Genomic DNA, 20,065 nt, shown 5'->3' with positions numbered 1-20,065 from the left:
GTTCATGGGAGAGGTCAAGTCAGCCAATTCAGTTATAAACTTCACTGCATGTTTGATATCACACCTCCAGTGTTTGAGAAACTTATTTCTAATTTGTATTCAAATATTTCAAAAACACTATTGCTCAACATACTCCAAATCAGCGATACTTTGGGAAGAATTAGACAGCAGCATGGTAGAATACTTCATGGAAGGTTTGCAGCAAATCATCAAGTTTGTTCTGATCAGGAATAACTCTTCTTGTCTAGTTTCACAGAATTTGCAAAATCTCCAAATTGTAAAGTAGTATCTTTTCTGTTACTGCTACTATTGCAAAATCTACAACTTGTATTTCGTTCAATCATTGTTAAAATGAGGACAGTGCTACGAATGCCAGCATTTTTCATTCCCATAGATGATACAAATACTACAGGAAGGATAGAAAGGGAGGCAAGAGAGGAGGGGGAGTGGCGTTTTTGATAAGGAATAGCATAACAGCTGTGCTGAGGGAAGATATTCCTGGAACTACATTCAGGAAAGTTATTTGGGTTGAACTGTGAAATAAGAAAGGGATGATCATGTGATTGGGATTGTATTATAGACCCCCTAAAAGTCAGAGGGAAATTGAGAAACAAACTTGTACGGAGATCTCAGCTATCTGAAAGAATAATAGGGTGGTTATGGTAGGGGATTTTAATGATGACCTACTCTTATGAAACAAGGCAGGGCAGGTGACCGAGGTGTCAGTGGGGAGCACTTTGGGGCCAGCGACCATAATTCTATTAGATTTAAAATAGTGACAGAAAAAGGATATTCCAGATCTAAAAGTTGAAGTTCTAAATTGGAGAAGGTATTAGGCAAGAACTTTCAAAAGCTGATTGGGGACAGATGTTCACAGGTAAAGGGACAGCTGGAAAATGGGAGGTCTTCAGGAATGAGATAACGAGAATCCAGAGAAAGTATATTCCTGTTAGGGTGAAAAGAAAGGCTGGTAGGTGGTGTAGGGAATGCTGGATGACTAAAGAAATTGAGGGTTTAGTTAAGAAAAAGAAGGAAGCATATGTCAGGATAGATTGAGTGAATCCTTAGAAGAGTATAAACGAAGTAGGAGTATACTTAAGAGGGAAATCAGGAAGGCAAAAAGGGGACATGAGATCGCTTTGGCAAATACATTAAGGACAAAAGGGTAACTAGGGAGAGAATAGGGCCCCTCAAAGATCAGCAAGGCGGCCTTTTTGTGGAGCCACAGAAAATGGGGGAGATATAAATGAGTATTTTGCATCAGTATTTACTGTGGAAAAGGATATGGAAGATATAGACTGTAGGGAAATAGATGGTGACACCTTGCAAAATGTCCATATTACACATGAGGAAGTGCTGGATGTCTTGAAACGCATAAAGGTGGATAAATCCCCAGCACATGATCAGGTGTACTCGAGAACTCTGTGGGAAGCTAGAGAGGTGATTGCCGGGCCTCTTGCTGAGATATCAGTATCATCGATAGTCACAGGTGAGGTGCCGGAAGACTGGAGTTTGGCTAATGTGGTGCCACTGTTTAAGAAGGTGGTAAGGACAAACCAGGGAACTATAGACCAGTGAGCCTGACCTCGGTGGTGGGCAAGTTGTTGGAGGGAATCCTAAGGGACAGGATGCACAAGCATTCGGAAAGGCAAGGACTTATTACAGATCGTCAGCATGGCTTTGTGCATGGGAAATCATGTCTCACAAACTTGATTGAGTTTTTTGAAGAAGTAACAAAAAGAGGATTGATGACGACAGAGCTGTAGATGTGATCTATGTGGACTTCAATAAGGCGTTCGACAAGGTTTCCCCATGGGAGACTGATTAGCAAGGTTAGATCACACGGAATTCAGGGAGAACTAGCCATTTGGATACAGAACTGGCTTAAAGGTAGAAGACAAAGGGTGGTGGTGGAGGGGTGATTTTCAGACTGGAGGTCTGTGACCAGTGGAGTGCCACAAGGATCGGTGCTGGGTCCTCTACTTTTTGTCATTTACATTATAGATTTGGATGCGAGCATAAGAGGTACAGGTAGTAACTTTGCAGATAAAACCAAAATTGGAGGTGTAGTCGGATAGCATAAATAGACAAAAGTCTTTTCCCTGGGGTCGGGGAGTCTAGAACTAGAGGGCATAGGTTTAGGGTGAGAGAGGGGAAAGATATAAAAGAGACATAAGGGGCAACGTTTTCACACAGAAGTTGGTACATGTATGGAATGAGCTGCCAGAGGATGTGGTGGAGGCTGGTACAATTGCAACACTTAAAAGGCATCTGGATGGGTACATGAATAGCAAGGGTTTGGAGGGATATGGGCCTTGTGCTGGCAGGTAGGACTCGATTGGGTTGGGATATCTGGTCGGCATGGACAGGTCTGTTTCCATGCTGTACATCTCTATGACTCTATATGCCATTACGTGGTAGTGATAGGCATTCTTGAACCACAAGTGGGTCATGAGGCTTACTTCACTTGAGAGGGGGTCAAAGAACTACCATGTCAGTCCAAGACAGGAATCTCATATTGGTCCCATCAGTAAAGACGACAACTTTTCTTCCCAAAAGGACATTGTGAACTTGTAGGATTTTTGAAATTTTCCTGTAGCAACTTTTTATTTTCAGATTTGGTTTTTAACCAGTTTATAAATAAATCAATCACTGTTAAGCCTGTCAACAAAACCCAGAGAGAAATATTTACATTTCATCACAATATCAGTGGTTTTCTCCATCTATTTTCTGAATCAATAGAAATCTCACTAGATGTGTTCTAATAACAATTGTGTTGACAACATTTTTCCCTTGAAATTGCTACCATTGTTTGGATATTAGGTAGGCAAAGATTCACTGCATTTTATTAGAAAGGACCTGTTATTAAATACGTCCATACCCAGCATCTGCAGTTCTATAAAATGGCAGGGGGGCGGCGGTGTACAATATCTCACTCACATCAACGTAACTATAAACTATTCTCAACATGGTTACCATACTTTTAAAAACTTACTTGTTTATTTTCTTTTCTTGAAGAAATTTACTTTGTATGGACTCATTCAACATGATTACGGCACTGTTTTCTTTTGTAATTCCATTGGGTAAACTGCAGCTCACGGAGGATTCTGTTGAAAACATGTTGAACTCTGATTCTAGCTCATCCAACAATGCATCCTGAGAGGATTCTTGCTCCATCCTGGACATCAGGTCCTTGGTTACTTTTGTATCAAAGGGACTTTCAGATTCAAATTTGTTAGAGGGGGATGATGTGCATTTGGTCCAATTAATAGGATCTGTCTGTTTTGATGTCTCTGATGTAGGACTGTATTTTTGATTGACAAATCTACTCAATTCTGTACAGTCAGCATCCTCTGACCCAATTTCTGATTCTTTTCCTGTATCAGTTTTAAATGCAATTAAAGCACAAGGTTCTCCACTTCCACCATGGTCTGTCACATTATTCATATTCTGTTCAACCTCTGGCGTCTTCAATTCTACCTCAGCAGTTTCAACTTCATCTTTTGTACTTATATCCACTCTCAGTACTTTGACTTTTGAATCAGTTTCTGATTCATGACATGTGTTATTGAATGTGTTTGTTTCTGCTGCATCACTTGTGGAATTGTCAATCAACAAATTTTTTTTATTATCATCGCTGCACGACAGCTGTTCATTGACCTGCGGAGAAACCTGCTCACTTAGATCTTGTTCCATTCTCAGTCATCCAAATATTTATCCTGCAACAATAAAATCAAAAGACATGATGAAATGGTAAAATCACACATGAACACTAAGTAACATATTGAAAATGAAAGGTCAAAGCCCACACAGCTGCTTTCTCCATGACATAATAAATTCCAAAAAAATTAATGTATTTCACAATAAATTGTTTCAGGCACAATGACTGCAATATCTATAAGATATATTTTATAAATTGTTAAATAATAAGCTCCGACTTTTCTATTTATAAAGGCATGTTGGAGGCTCTTAAATGACAATGAGGAACAGCCCCCTGCCCTCAGCTAGCCAGCTTCCCCACACCATACCCTGCCCCATCCCACCACCTTCACCACAGCCTGCAAGTGGACATGACTGTTTTACTGATACCTAACCCAGAGCCTCAATCAAACACAGGCTGATAACATTAGGATCATAAGAACATGTATACTTTTTTCTCCAAAAGGATTTGTATCATTCAACAGTTAAGAAAACTGAAACATTTGAGTCACTTAACACAATTAATTGTTAGTCAGTCCAAAAATGACCCAAGTCTAGGAAAGAAATGTTCAAAAATCTCCTTCACTTGAATCCACACCAATAGTTTAAAGATATTGCACATAATAGATTAAAAAGGAACAAACTTGTATTTACATAGTTTCACCATGCCGAAGGCACTATCTCAAAGAATTTTACAGCAGTATTTCTAAACACCAGGCTACACAAAAAGGGGATCTCATGGGAACAGGAGTAGGGACATTCAGCCCAACTTTCAGAAATCAGTATTCAGTATTCAAAAATCTGGTCACTCTAAACATGCTTGATGATTGAACTTTTCCAAACATCTCACTGACAAGGTATAATAGTGTAGCATATATGGCAATGGGTTAAGAATTTCAGGGCCTTGCTCATGACCTGGAAATGGGAATTCAAATTTTCATCATGGCAGCTGGGGAATTTATGTCCTTCGGGCAGCAGGAGGATATCCTGGTTAAGTGGTTTGGCCATGCGAGATTGCCCATTGTGTCCAGGGTTGTGCAAGTTAGGTGGATTAGCTATGGGAAATGCAAGGTTACAGGGATGGGGTAGAGGGTTGGGTCTGGGTGGGATGCTCTTTGGAGGGTCAGTGTGGACTCAATGGGCTGAATGGCCTGCTTCCACAAAAATTCTAATATATAGCCTAAAGTAGCAAAGGCTGCACTTGAGTCATTAGTAAACATGGTCAAATTTAAGAGGACAGTATCAAGAGGAAGAAAAAGTTAGCCCTCATAAAAAAAGGATCAACCATGAGTGGAAACAGATAAAAAAGGTAATTTGTAGAAGCAGCAGATATGTTGCCTGATTAAACGCTTTCATTTGGCAAGCCATTATGATCTCAAACACACTGCTGGAGACAAATTCAATTGATGCACTCAACAGGGCATGAGATTATTAAAGAATATATTAAAATACTATGAATGGACAATAAAGAAATTATCTACTAATTTGAAGGAAGGAAGATGATAAACATCAGTGACAAGGGAACGGAATAAGATCGAGGAGAACTCCTCTATGGCTTCAAGGTAATTGAAAAAAGGGGAAAAAAAATGAGACCTAAGGTATATCTTGAGGACCTAATGGTTCCTACTCCAAGATATTAAAATAAATAAAAGGACACTGAATGTGCATTCTTTTTTCCCCACATTCAAGTGTACCTACAAGATTAGGAAGATTACAATTTCAATACATCACTTTAATCCCTCCACCCTTAAATAGTTAACCAGAACCCTGTCAATTGATAGAATCTATCAACAGAGACAGAATGACTGAGGGTTTAAATATGTATGAGCCAAACAACAAGTGTTCGCTTGAATTACTAATGCAATGACTTACGTCTGACCAATCCAACCGGTCGAAGTGTTTACTGGAAGGGTGGATATGAGTATATCAATGACTTTTGTCAAAAATCAAATGTTCAGAAGGCATTTGATAACAACTTACATAACCGATTATCAATTAAGGATTTGGAAATAATGTTGTGATAGGGAATAGCAATTGGTTGAGAGGTATGAGATAGAGTTGTGATTAAGGTAGTGTTTCTGATTGGCAGGATGGGACAAGAGATGTTTCTTTGCGAATCTCCATTGGTGTCAAGATTTTCATTTTAACTGCAAATAACTCTGACAAAGGAACAAAGAGTTGCATATTCGAGTGTGCGTTTGACTAAGAAGCCAAATAAGAAACTCTAAGTTATGAGGGGATGTGCAAAGATCAATGAGTGGGCAAAACATGGCAGTAGAAGTCTATAAAGGAAGTCATGATTCGGAGATGCCGGTGTTGGACTGGAGTGTACAAAGTTAAAAATCTCACAACACCAGGTTATAGTCCAAAAGGTTTAATTGGAAGCACACTAGCTTTCGGAGCGATGCTCCTTCATCAGGTGATTGACAATCACCTGATGAAGGAGCGTCGCTCCGAAAGCTAGTGTGCTTCCAATTAAACCTGTTGGACTATAACCTGGTGTTGTGTGATTTTTAACTTTATAAAGGAAGTGCAAGCCATTTACTTTAAATCAGAAAAAGAAATACTAGTTGTCTTTCTGAAGAGGACTTACTGGACTCAAAACTTTTGTTTACTCTCCACAGGTACTAACAGACCTTCATTTCTCTGGCAAAATCTGTTTTGTTTGTTTCAGTATTTTAAAGGTTGGGAGCTTGGCAGTGTAACATTTAGATGTCAATTACATAAAACTAACTTTCAGTATACATCTCTGAAGGCCTACCAAACAAAGTTAATGGGCGAGTGGTTTTAGGTGAAAAAGGTTGAATTGGCAAAGTAAAGCTTCAGGAATACCTTCCTCAGATTTCACTTGTAGTCAGTTTTGAGCTCTCTGGAAAACTCTCATGGTCTTGAAGAAGGTACAATGCAGAATTCACCAGGCCCCAAAGGATAAAATGTTAAAGTGAATTGCATACACTTGGTTTGAGGGTCATGGAAACTCTTTTTGGTACAGTACATACAAAGATGTCAAACAATTAAACATATGTAAACTTAGAGTGAAATCAAGTTTTATTCTATTTCATGAAAATGGTTGTAGGAAACAGGAACTCTTTGCTTAGAGTGCTGCAGGTCATGACAAATAAAACTTTGTCAGACAGGCAACCGTTATGAAGGGATATGGAGAAGAGACAACGAAACGGAATTGTCGGTCATGGTCCAAATTAATGGGGGAATTGACTGAAAATAAAATGTAACCTACCATTTTTCTTGTATAATTTTTCTCATATTAGAAATCAAAATGTCAAGAAATTAAAATGGCATCAGGATTTTAAAAATGCTCAAAGAAAGAATAGTTAAAAGTACAAAAAGAAATTCATTACCAACAGGGTGAAATATTCTCAAACACCTTCAGCTGTTCACAATGTAAATTAACAACCTCCACCCTGACATCACCCCAAAAAAACATGCGAAACACGAATACATTGCAGTTTCAATTGTTTCAGCTTTGTATGTACTCCTCCACAAAATTTGGTACTCCCAGTTAAAAATGCTAAAAGCACATTTAACAACAATTATAGATTGATTATATTTGAACTAATTTTTCAACAGCTTATGCAACATTTGTTGTCATTCCTCAAAAGTCATAGCAGGACATTTTAACAGTGTAGTATTATGTGAGTTTCATTTTGGAGTAAACAAATAATCTATTTCCACTTATTTATCAATAAGCAGCCACAAAATCAGCAGGCTTGTTCAACTAAGCAGCACTGGTTTCACATCTTGACTCAGGGAGATGTGCTAGCTTAGATTAGAGTGGTGCTGGAAAGGCAGAGCAGGTCAGGCAGCATCCGCGGAGCAGGAAAAAAAAAAATCAATGTTTCGGGCAAAAGCCCTTCAGCATCGGCAGTCCTTGTTTTTACCGAGATGTGCTAGCTTACCAGGGCTCTTAAGAGAACAGGTTATTTTTCATTCAGATTCTTCAAAGTGTATCAGAATGGGAAATGCTGAATTCTAATATCTTTCAAGTTTCTGACATGTTTGAAACACTCAACATTTGCTTTGTTCAGTTGATTATTAGTGAAAAAGAATTATATTCTTCTACTTGACAGAAATGCAGAGTAACCATATTCCTCAACAGAATGATGAAATTAATCCATTTGATTAAGTCTACAATACATTCAATTGCAGAATGGTTAGATGCAAGAGTTAGGAAGCTTTTCAATGCACAGAGGAACCTCGATTATCCGAATTTGAGATTACCCGAAGATGATATCAAGGTCCTGATAGAAACATTATGTCAAATAGCCGTTTCAACTCTGTACCTGTAAACAAAAGACGCAATCAATGATTAAAAACAAACTCGGCTCACTGAAATACTGCCAAGAACAATCCTGGACAGTAAAGGACTGACCTCCTGCCCTCTCTCTCTCCCCCACTACACTTTCCTGGAGTTCGACACAGGGGTGCACCTTAAACTCCTCCCCCACCCTTCCCCTAGGTAATCTCTCCAACACTGTCCTGTACAGGGCAAAAGCGGAACCTATCAAAAAGTTGCAGTGAAAACATGTGTGAGACTGTATGCGTTATTTGGAGACTTACCCCACAAAGGCAGCAGCAGTCTTACTTTGGTGTCTAGTCTGGCTGACCAGTCCTGTGGGTGTTGGGAAGCGGGGGCTCATGCACGGTGTGCTGCTGCCTAGTCTCCTGACTGGGGAGCAGTCTTCACAGAAAACTCAGAGACCCAAAAGAAATCAATTAACCGAATAACCAATTATCTGAAAAGGTAGTGCCTACCCATCTTATTCGGATAATCGAGGTTCCTCTGTATTGAAACCTTTCGTAGACAAAACTCAGCTTCAAGGAACTTCTTTTTCGGCCCAACCATAGTTAATCTTCCCAAATCTCTCCCATTTGCCTTAGCTACAAGCTAAGTTGTTGTGGTTCTGTTCACCGAGCTGGGAATTTGTGTTGCAGACGTTTCGTCCCCTGTCTAGGTGACATCCTCAGTGCTTGGGAGCCTCCTGTGAAGCGCTTCTGTGATCTTTCCTCCGGCATTTATAGTGATTTGTTTCTGCCGCTTCCGGGTGTCAGTTCCAGCTATCCGCTGCAGTGGCTGTATATTGGGTCCAGGTCGATGTGCTTATTGATTGAATCTGTGGATGATCCAGAGATTCAATAATAAGCACATCGACCTGGACTCAATATACCGACCGCTCTAGCGGTCAGCTGGAACTGACAACCGGAAGCGGCAGAAACAAATCACTACAAATGCCGGAGGAAAGATCACAGAAGCGCTTCACAGGAGGCTCCCAAGCACTGAGGATGTCACCTAGACAGGGGACGAAATGTCTGCAACACAAATTCCCAGCTCGGTGAACAGAACCACAACAACAACGAGCACCCGAGCTACAAATCTTCTCCCAAACTTTGAACAAGCTAAGTGTTCATCATCTGTCCTCCCTCCTCCTAAATCACATCGAATCTTGGCTTTTCTTAAATATGGCTTTCAAACTCTTCTCAACAGGAACACAATTCTTCTGCACTTCATTGCCTAAGACTCAATTGCTGTGTCTCTGACCTTCAGCACAGAGTGAAATTTAAAGTAACAAATCAACTGACAGCCCTTCCCTCCTTATTGTTATTGCATTCTGAACCTGTGACTGGCCAAGTGGTTCTACCGGTTTTGTCGCTTTAGCTGCCGTCTGGATTCTGTCGAGAATTACATGCTTCTGGGTCAAAATACTTCATCCACATCTTCTGGCTTCTCAGTGATCAGATCTTTTTCTACCCTACAACAGGATGTACTTATCACCAGGCCTTTATTCCTAATGAAATGTTTTCACCTGTACTTGTTCTGATACCCTGACCTTCAAACATTTCTCAACTTTTCCAAATTTATAAAGTGATAAGGGAATGGCACTCATTTATCCCACCAAAGGATCTCTCACTTCAACGCTAGCCTCCCTCTTCACTGCTCACATTCTCCGAGCAAGTCTGTAACCAAATAACTGCTCATAACTATTGTTGGTATTTTGGTTTCTGCTCCAGGCAGAAACCAAATTATTTCTACTTCCATTTTTTCTCCTCTCAACTTCTTTCCATTTGCTAATCCTAGATTCACCTCTCCTGTCATCACCATCCCAGGCTCATGTCCCAGCTCCCAGACAAACTTCCAAAGAGACAGGTCAAACAACATAGGCCACTTCGAAATTCAATGTGCAGAGATATTCATGGGGAACCAAGGAAATGGCAGAACAGTTAAACAAATATTTTGCATCTGTTTTTAATGGTGAAAAATACTTTAAACATTCCATTAATACTAAAGAACAGGGGAGGAATTAAATACTACCACAACCACAAAAGAAGTCTCAACTACCAGTCAAACTATTGGGAATAAACGCACTTAAATGCCTTGGTCCTGTTGGTTGGCATTTGGGATCCTAAAATTAAAGCTATGGAAATATTGGTTATAATTTTTCAAAAATTGTTGGATTCTGGAGAAGTACCAGATAATTGGGGGGAAAAAAACTGCCAGTGTGGCGCTCCTGGTCACAGGGTACAGAAGCAAAAAGTGGATAACTACAGAGCAATTAGCCCAATATCTATTGTGGGAAAAATACTGGAATTAATTAAGGAATAGCAACATGTTTAGAAAATCATAATCTAATCAAGCAGAATCTACGTGGCTTTGTGAAAACTTAATGGCACACGCTTTTTCTATTAGAGTTCTGAGGAAATCTCAACCAGAGTGGATTGAGGAGAACCAAAATGTGTCGTATTTGGATTTCCAGAAGATGTTCAACAAGGGTACTCAAAAAAGGTTACGTCGTAACAGCCCATCACATTCAAGGCAGTATACTGGCATGGACAGAGAATTGGTTTATGAGCAGGAAACAGCGGATGACGATAAGGGATTCTTTTCAGGTTGGCAACCTGTAACAGAGGGATTCCAATGTAACAGGACTGGGACCACAACTGTTTACAATATATTATGACTTAGAAGGAATCAAATGTACTGCAACTAAATTTGCAGATGACTCAAAAATAGGTCAAAGGATAGGTTGCAAGAAGGATGCAAATAGTTAACAGATATTAATAGGTTAATTGGACAAGAGTTTGAACAATGGAGTATAATATGGGAAAACGAAGTTATTCACTTTGGAAGGGAGGATAAAAGAATAGAATATTATTTAAAATGGAGAGAAACTACAGAGAGCAACAACACAAAGGGACAAGGACTTGGGTGTACTTGTGCACAAAATACACAGCTAGCCCGCAGGAACAGCAGGTAATCAGAACTGATGGACTATTGGCCCTTATTTCAAGGGGGTTGGACTATGACAGTAGGGAAGTCTTACTGCAACAGTACAAGGGGCTGTGAGATCATATCTGCTGTCATGTGACCTTTTTTGTTCCCAATCATTGGGAGCAGCACACTAGGATGATCCCCAATATAGACGGTGAAATAGCTCCACAGAGGCAGTATCCCTTCTCCAAGTCACCCTTTATTTCCACATGGAAAATTCTTGACACTGATCCAGCTTCCTCACATCCAGCTCGGAGTGAACAAAATATCTACAGTCAGGACTCCCTGATTAGACCAGATTAAGAACCGCAGTTAAGCAACTCATTCTGATGTCCACCTGGCTGACCTTGTTGCAATCACTTACTCACTGGATATTAGAAGAAAGAGAGGTCATCTCATTGAAACATACTGGATTTTTAAGGGGGCTTGACAGAGTAAATTCTGAACAGATGGTTTCCCGAACGGTAGAGTCTATGTTCTGAAATTGTGCCCCTCCTGGTCAAAGGGACACCAATTTAAGACTAAGATGAGAAGGAATTTCTTCTCTTAAAGGGTTGAACAACTTTGTCGTTTTAAGGTGGAGATAGATAGATAGATTCTTGACTAGTAGAGGAATCAAGGGATGCTGGTAAAGGGCAAAAAGTGGATGCCAGGAACATCAGATCAGCCACAATCCTATTGAATGGCCTGAAGGATTGAATGGCCTTGCCCTGTTCCTATTTCTTATATAATTGTGTTCTGCCTCTTTTGGCATCAAGACGGTCAATGAGGCACTCTGTGCTGCCCCTAAACAAGTGACAATCCAACTCCGCTGCAGCCAACTTTTTCCCCATTGCACCTTCTGAGGCCGATCTTGTCACCTTCCTTCATATACAACTCACCATCCCATGTGCTGATCTCTGTAATGCTGCTAGCAAATCAGTTACCAACAGCACTCCTTTCATAATACCCATTTAATTGCGAATAAGGCCCTCACCATCCATTGGCTTCTTACAGCAAATTGCATGGTCATGGCTTTATAAAACATTGTTGAGGGAGTCATAACTTCATTTCCCAAAAATAGCTCCTCCATCTTGTAGTATTTCCCCCACCCAGACTCTAACAGCAAGAGTACAGTTCTTATCATCAAGTCATATCTTTTTCCTTCTAGTCTTGTGGTACCTTTCTTTCCAAGCATTTCAGCTTGTTCTGCCCAGTTTTTTCCATTTATGATGGCTATACTTCACCATTAATGAAGTGCCAAAAAAGTTTTCAGAGTAGAGTATTCTTCACAGCTTTCCTCACCTCACTTCTGCATTAAACATCTCAATCTCAGTAACTTGAAACTCTATTTTAGTGAATGGGGCAGCACGGTGGCTCAGTGGTTAGCCCCAGGCACCCAAGTTCGATTCCAGCCTTGGGCAACTGTCTGTGTGGAGTTTGCACATTCTCCCCGTGTTTGCTGTAGGTTTCCTCCCACAGTCCAAAGATCTGCAGGGTCGGTGAATTGGCTATGCTAAATTGCCAATAGTATTTAGGATGTGTAGGTTAGGTGGATTATTCAGGGATAAATATAGGATAGGGGAATGGGTATGGGTGGGTTACTCTTCAAAAGGTCGGTGTGGATTTGGAGCCGAAGGGCCTGTTTCCACACAGTAGGGATTCTAATTAACATCATGATGTCTCAGAGTTCTCACCTTCTGAGATATCTGTAATGCATGTTCATTGCTAACCCTTTATCATTCATGCCATGAGATTTCACTGTTCCATTGTGTCAATTGTGGATCAGGCCATCTCTGGCCACTTCCTTCGTCACTCTCCACCCACATCACTTTTTCCCTTCACACCCTACCTGCTTCTGTCTGCTCTGGAACAATTTCCTCTCCAAATCCTCACCAAGGAGCATGGACATCAACAGCCATGATGGAGCCTGATATTAGCCATTAATCACAAGATCAGGTTGGATTATGTAAAACACCAACAAGCCCTGCAATTTTCTGCTAAAATGAGTTCACTAATCCAGGATCATCCTGGGGTGAGGAAAGAATTAGGAGAAAGTGAGGACTGCAGATGCTGGCGATCAGAGCTGAAAATGTGTTGCTGGAAAAGCGCAGCAGGTCAGGCAGCATCCAAGGAGCAGGAGAACTGACGTTTCGGGCATGAGCCCTTCCTGAAGAAGGGCTCATGCCCGAAAACTCGATTCTCCTGCTCCTTGGATGCTGCCTGACCTGCTGCGCTTTTCCAGCAACACATTTTCAACAGTGAGGAAAGAACTACCCCAGATTCTTTTCTCAACAGCAAATCACCTTGTTAAACAGTTCTCTTAGTCTCCTCCTTCAACAAATACCAAGTATACCCATGTACAGGTGTAGTTTGAAACAAAAACAGGGAGTTGCTGGAAGAGCCAGCATGTCTGAAGAGTAATCAGAGTTCACACTTCATGTCCGGTGACCTTTCCTCAGAACTGATGGTAGCTAAGAAAATGTTGGCTGACATGCAGAAGAAAAAAAGGTAGGGGGAGGGGGCAAGGAGTAAACAATATGTGGGGACAGAGCCCAAAGAGAGGGAAGAACAGTTGGACAGACAATGAAGTGGATAACGATCTGTCTAGGAGAACGAATAGCGATTAAATGGAGACAATTAATGGCTAACAATAGGTCATGTGTAAAGGCAGACCATGTGATAACAAGGCCTGGTATGTGGGACTGGGGGCTCGGACATGGGAGAGTTCAAGTCCTAAAATTATTGAACTCAATATGGAGTCCGGTGGGCTGCAGGGTCCTAAAGGGGAAAATGAGGTGACGTTCTTCCAGCTTGCACGGAGCTTAAACTGAAGCACTGCAGCAAGCTTGAGAGAGATGTTGACCAGGGGACAGGATGGTGTGTCTAAGTGGCAGGCAACCGCTCAGGGTCATTTTTGCAGAACTCAGCTGTTCCACAAAGCAGTCACCCAGTCTACGTTTCATTTCTCAAGTGTTGAGGAGACCACATGGTGAGCAGCAAATGCAGTAGATTAGATTGAGTGAAGTGCAGATTACGTATTGCTTCACCTGGAAGGTATGTTTGGGCCCTTGGTTATGGAGGAGGAGGTATTTTAGGTGTCTGTGCACACTTGAAGGAAGAGTGAACCAGGATGTCCCAGAGGGAACAGTCCCTGCGAAAGGCAGACAAGGAAGAGGAGGGGAATGCGTGTTGGGTGGTAGTATCTCAATGGAAATGGCAGAAACAACAATTGATGATTTGGTATGTGAATGCTAGTGGGATGGTAGGTAAGCACAAGACAAACCCTACTGCTATTGTGGGAGGGAAGACAGGAGGTGAGGGTGGAAATGCGGGAGATGAGTCAGACCTGGTTAAGAGGCCTGTTAACAACAGTGCTGGCGAGTCCTAGGTTTTGAAGGCTCCCTTGTCGAGGTTGGCCTCATCTGAACATATGCGATGGCGACAGAGGGATTGGGAGAATAGAATGGAGATTTTACAGGAAGCAAGGTGAGAGGATGTATCGTCTAGGTCGCTGTGGGGAGTTGGTGGTTCGAATGTGGATATTAGTGGCCAGTTTATCCCCAGAAATGGAGAGAGAGATGTCTAGGAAGGGAAAGGAGAAGTCAGAGATGGACCAGGTGATAGTGAGGTGAAAATGAAATTGGAAGCAAAATTGAAATCCAACTTTTCTAATTCTGGACGAGAGAAGGAAGCAGTAACGATGATATAATCAGTACATCCAGAGAAAGAGCCAGTCCATCTAATCAGTTTGCTCTACCACTTCCTGTGCCCACCAGATAAGCTTTCAAAGCCACTATCATTTCCAGACCTGAAATCAAAATTTATTTTCCCTAACCTTGCTTTCCCCCGAGCACATCTCATCTTGGAAACCCTACTTGTTCCTTCAATATACTCTCACTGAAACACTAACAACTGAAATTCACTTTCTAGCTCCCTTGTTAGCTGATACTGAAAGAGAGCAAAAATTGTTAACTGTATGTCACCAACATGATTCCTCTCAAAGTCATCTCTTGCTCCTCTGTTCCTGTAAACTATCGTCCTGTTTCCAACTTCCCTTTCTTCTCCAAAATTCTTGAACGAGCAATCACTTCCGAAATCTAATTCCCAAAATTCAATATCATAAGGCCTCCAACCAAGTTTCCACCTCTACACAGTAAAAAAAAACTGCTTTCCAAAGTCGCAAATGATATCAACACTGATTGTAAACTCTCTCCTCAACCCATCTGCAAGTCTTGGACATGGCTGCTCACAACATCATCATCCAATGCCTTTCTGTCATTCAAGGGGATTGCTTGCTTTGTTACATCCTCCTCTGCGGTCATGCTAGAAATTCACTTGCAATTGTTTCTCTGCACACTCTTGTGCCCCTCAAGGATTCATTTTGGCTCTTTCCTATTTCTTTTTGACATGCTCTTGCCCAGCAACATGATCCAAAACACAAAAATTTTCAGATGCCTGCTAATGACATGTAGCTTTATTTCACTTAGAGTCAGAGATGTACAGCATGGAAACAGACCCTTCGGTCCAACCTATGCATGCCGACCAGACATCCCAACCCAATCTAGTCCCACCTGCCAGCACCCATATCCCTCCAAACCCTGCCTCTTAAATGTTGCCATTGTACCAGCCTCCACCACTTCATCTGGCAGCTCATTCCATACACATACCACCCAGTGTGTGAAAAAGTTGCCCCGGAGGTCTCTTTTATATCTTTTCCCTCTCACCCTAAACCTATGCCCTCTAGTTCTGGACTCTCGACCCCAGGGAAAGACATTGTCCATTTACCCTTTCTATGCCCCTCATAATTTTGTAAACCTCTAAGATCACCCCTCAGCCTCGAACGCTACAGGGAAAACAGCCTCAGCCTGTTCAGCTCAAATCCTCCAACCCTGGCAACATCCTTGTAAATCTTTTCTGAACCCTTTCAAGTTTCACAACATCTTTCCATTAGGAAGGCAACCAGAATTGCACGCAATATTCCAACAGTGGCCTAACCAATGTCCTGTACTCACTGCTGTGACCAATAAAGGAAAGCATACCAAACACCTTCTTCACTATCCTATCTACCTGCGACTCCACTTTCAAGGAGCTATGAACCTGCACTCCAAGGTCTCTTTGTTCAGCAACACTCCCTGGGACTTTACCATTAAGTGTATAAGATTTGCTTTCCCAAATTGCAGCACCTCACTTTATTGCATTTCTCTCAACTCTATCAATTGTCAGACTGCTCGTCTAACATTTAGTACTGAATGAGCAAAAGTTCCTCCAAGTAAAGATTAGCAAGACAAAATCCATTGTCTTTAGCCTCACTTCAGTCTTTGAGCTACCAACTTCATCCTTCTCCCTCACAACTGCCTGAAGATGAACCAGATTATTTGCAAACTTAGTGTAATAGGTGGCACAGAAGTGTTGAGAAGCATATTTTGAGCCTATAACGAAGAATGCCTATTTCCAACTTCATAACTGAACTGACTCTTCTTTACTTCATTGAATCCACATTAGAAATCCTAATTTTTGGTTATAATTTGAACACTTAATTTTGCACATCTGGCTGACTATCCACCTTCAGTCCTTCCTAAACTCCAAGTCACCCAAACCTCTGTTGCTAGTATCAGAATTAGGTAGACAAGCAGGAGGCTGGGAGAAAACAAGCCGGGCAGCATCAGGAGGTGGAGAAGTAGATGTTTCAGGTGTAACCTTTCTTCAGGACAGGAGCCAATGGAAGGGATGAATCTCGTGGGTGACTGAGAGGAATGGAAGGGAGAGGCTGGGGAGTTAGGGGACAGGTAGGGAGGTTATTTGAAATTGGTATCCCATTCAATAATCAGTTCTTCACTGAGTTCCATGGGTCAGAGTTAAACAGCAATGCAATTTTACAACTCTTATTCTGGTTTTCAATTTCCACCACAGCCTTCACCTTCCCTATGTCTGGAATATCCTCCTGCATATGTTAAAGCTCTAAAACCCTCTCAAATATTGCACGACTCCAATTCTGGCTTCTTGGGCAAAAACACTTTTAAATTGCTCTACAATTAGTAACTATACTTTTAACTATCCAAGCCTTAAGCTCTGCAATATTCTTTACTACTGATGGTTCAGAATACTAAACAACTGAAGTCATAGGTTAAAAATCACAAATTTCAAGAGCACCCTAAGGACTTTAAACTGAATCGTCCTTTCATCTTTCCACGTACTAAACACTACCGCTCTTTTTTTCAAAATGGGTGTGTATGTTATTGCACACTTGACAGTGCATCATTACTCTTCGTAAGAGACAGCAGATAATAAAATTTCCCTTTCACTCAAGAAAACCTTGTAATCAACTCCTTGCTGCTACAGTGGAAAACTGCATTTTAACTACTGAGGGATTGAGCCTGCAGTAAAAAGAACAAATCTTTGTTATGGTTAATCAAGAGATTGAAAAGAGGAGAGTGACTTTATCCTTCCTCATCTCGGTCAAAATACTGTGTTAAAGGTTCAGTTTAAATACAAAATGTCATCTAGTACCACTCGACAGAAATGAATGATCTACCTCCATTGCAGTGTCAAGTGCGTGCTGTAATGTCAGATAGGAATCTTTCAATTGAGATTTTAAAAACAAAGCTACGTCTTCCTTGTCAAGTCAATGTCAAAGAATCCATGACACTACTCAGTTACAGCCAATAATTAATGCTCAGTTAACTTCACAATGATTATCTGGTCTTTACCACAGGGCCGGTTGTAGAAGCTTGCTACGTATTCAAAATGACTGGCGTAGTTCCCAAATTGTCACAGTGACTACACAGTTCAAAAGTATTTTGTTGGCTGTATATTGCCGAGACACCCAGTAATCCAAGGCATTAAGGAATGCTAGCTTTTCTTTGTCTATAGTTCTAATACCAGAAGATATTGTCTGTCTGAGTTTCCATAGTACTTAGTAGAAAACAGAAGTTTAAACATGAGATTGTCATCACTAAAATGTGACTTTTAACATTTTAATGTAAGGTGTGGTTTTAAATGATCATTGTGCAATTCTAAAAATACCTCACGATATGGACTGCACAGTGTCACCAGTGATGCAGAATGAACAACATCACCTGAAGGTGGGGAAACAGTTGAATATCTTATTCAGAAAGGTAGAAATTTCTGTCTTCTATGGTATTAGGCTTTTCCAAATATTGAAATAAAACATATTTCCTAAATATTGATACCTTTATGCAATCTGATAACTCTTCTTCAAACACCTTTTCAGGAAAAGTCAATTAAAATATGGTTAATTTTCACAATATAAAGCAAAAGGTTCCAGAGCCATTAAAAAACACTAGTCACTGACAGGAACCCTTTGCCTGCTAAACGACAGAAATGTACAAAAAGATACAATGATGTACATACATATTTGCTGATCTTTACAAACAAAAAAAACCTAACGATTCTCAAGTGACACACAAAAAACCAACTATTTCAGTCTCTGAATAGAAGGTTTAGAAACTAAGTATGAGAAAAAAAGTTCAAAGGACCAGTAGAAATTGTGCACGTACAAAGGATTGGATAGCAATTCAAGCAACATTAAGTACAAAGTACAATGGAAGCTATAATTTTATTTCCCACATTAGTGGGAAGTCACAATGCAAACTTTTTTCCACCTCTAAAATGATTTTTTGACATCCTTACGTAAAGGTTAGATTCAAATTTCTATCCTTTATCTTAAAGATGTAACTCTTTCCTTCCTCAAAAACCCCAAGAATGTACCATTATCTTTAAGGACACCCCTCGACCTTCCAAGCTGATGTCCATTACGCCACCTAAAATGTCTTGGAAAGTCTGACAACTTGTCAAATGATGCATGCATTTCTCCAAAATCCCATCTACCAGTCTTAGATACCAAAATATCATGAGCATAAAACCAGCATTTTGTGTTTCATAAAATTATAATGGTAGTCGTTGGGTGTCTGCTAAATAGGCTGCACAATCTTCATGACATTGAGACTAGAGTCTTAAATGTATGACAATCAGCATATTTAGTACTTAAAAAGGTAATTAATTGTGGAAATCATATGAAAGACGACAGAAGCACATGTATTAATACACTCATTGACTTTCCTGTACTGCATGGTCTGGAAAGTGGCTTGGAAAAAAAATGAACAGTTAAATCATTTTGAAGTTCAAATAGTGCTACACAATCCAAGAATCGTGATCCCTGTGTTGTAACAATGAAGCTCACGGGAAAGCAAATGAGAGATAACAATTATCAAATAAGCTAATACCTGAATATCTGGATAATAGAACTGTGTTCACTGGTTGAACCATGACATCAACTGACAACCTGCATTCCTTCAATCCAGCCATTTGAATTTAGGTGACATTAAACAACAAGTCAAAAATATTAGCACTAACCATAGCAAAGTTGCATGGTTAGCAGTGTAAATGGATGTGCCACCAATAAAGAGTTATTGCAATATTATATATTTAATCAAACAACAACTTGCATTTACGCTGCTTTTTAACACAATAAAACACACGAAAGAGCTTCTTAGGAGGGTTACAGGCAAACCTTGACACATAAACACATACATTCATGATCAAAAGCTTAGTCAGGAAGTAGCTTCTAAGATGCTAGAATGGAAAAAGAGAGGGGTAGAGGTTAAGAAAATCCAAAGATTAGGGCCTAGCCAGATGATGGCACATCTGCCAATGGACTGATTAAAATGAAGGATGGCAAGAACAAAATAACAAAGAACAGGACAGCACAGGAATAGCACCTTCGGCCCGGCAACCCCGGCCCAGACACATGACATCTTTTTAAACCAAAAATCTCTGGTCTCTATGCAGTCCGTATCTCTCCATTTCCTGCCTCTAAGTATGCCTGAATGCCTCTTAAACATTGGTAGTATATCTGCTTCTACCACTTCCTCTAGCAACACATTCCAGGCACTTACCACCTTATGCATTAAAATAAAACTTTAAGCTTCCTCACTTCTACCTTAACCTCACATCCTCTTGTAATTGACATCTCTACCCAGGGGAAAAAGGCCCTGAATATCTATTCTATCCATGCCTCTCAATTTTGTCAACTTCTATCAAGTTGTTGCTCAGCCTCTGAAATTCAAGTGAAAACAAACA

General features: G+C 40.6%; 1 protein-coding gene across 3 annotated transcripts in view; it reads right to left on the bottom strand.

Annotated features, from left to right (window-relative positions):
- Positions 1–20,065, bottom strand: part of ccdc186 (coiled-coil domain-containing protein 186) — a 126,669-nt gene that overhangs the window by 93,694 nt on the left and 12,910 nt on the right. For all 3 annotated transcript variants that reach the window (XM_087998868.1, XM_043712787.2, XM_043712789.2), the window contains exon 2: positions 2,996–3,719. In XM_087998868.1, coding sequence (XP_087854994.1) covers positions 2,996–3,696 — 701 coding nt within the window. In that variant the 5' untranslated portion in view covers positions 3,697–3,719. The remainder of the gene's footprint in view (positions 1–2,995; positions 3,720–20,065) is intronic.

The sequence above is a fragment of the Chiloscyllium plagiosum genome, unplaced genomic scaffold (genome assembly GCF_037043375.1).
Source record: "Chiloscyllium plagiosum isolate Xiang-an unplaced genomic scaffold, Cpla_swu_hap1 HiC_scaffold_22, whole genome shotgun sequence".
NCBI classification, from domain to species: Eukaryota; Metazoa; Chordata; class Chondrichthyes; order Orectolobiformes; family Hemiscylliidae; genus Chiloscyllium; species Chiloscyllium plagiosum.
The sequence above is the reverse complement of the archived record's forward strand: the minus strand, read 5'-3'. Positions and strand labels throughout refer to the sequence as shown.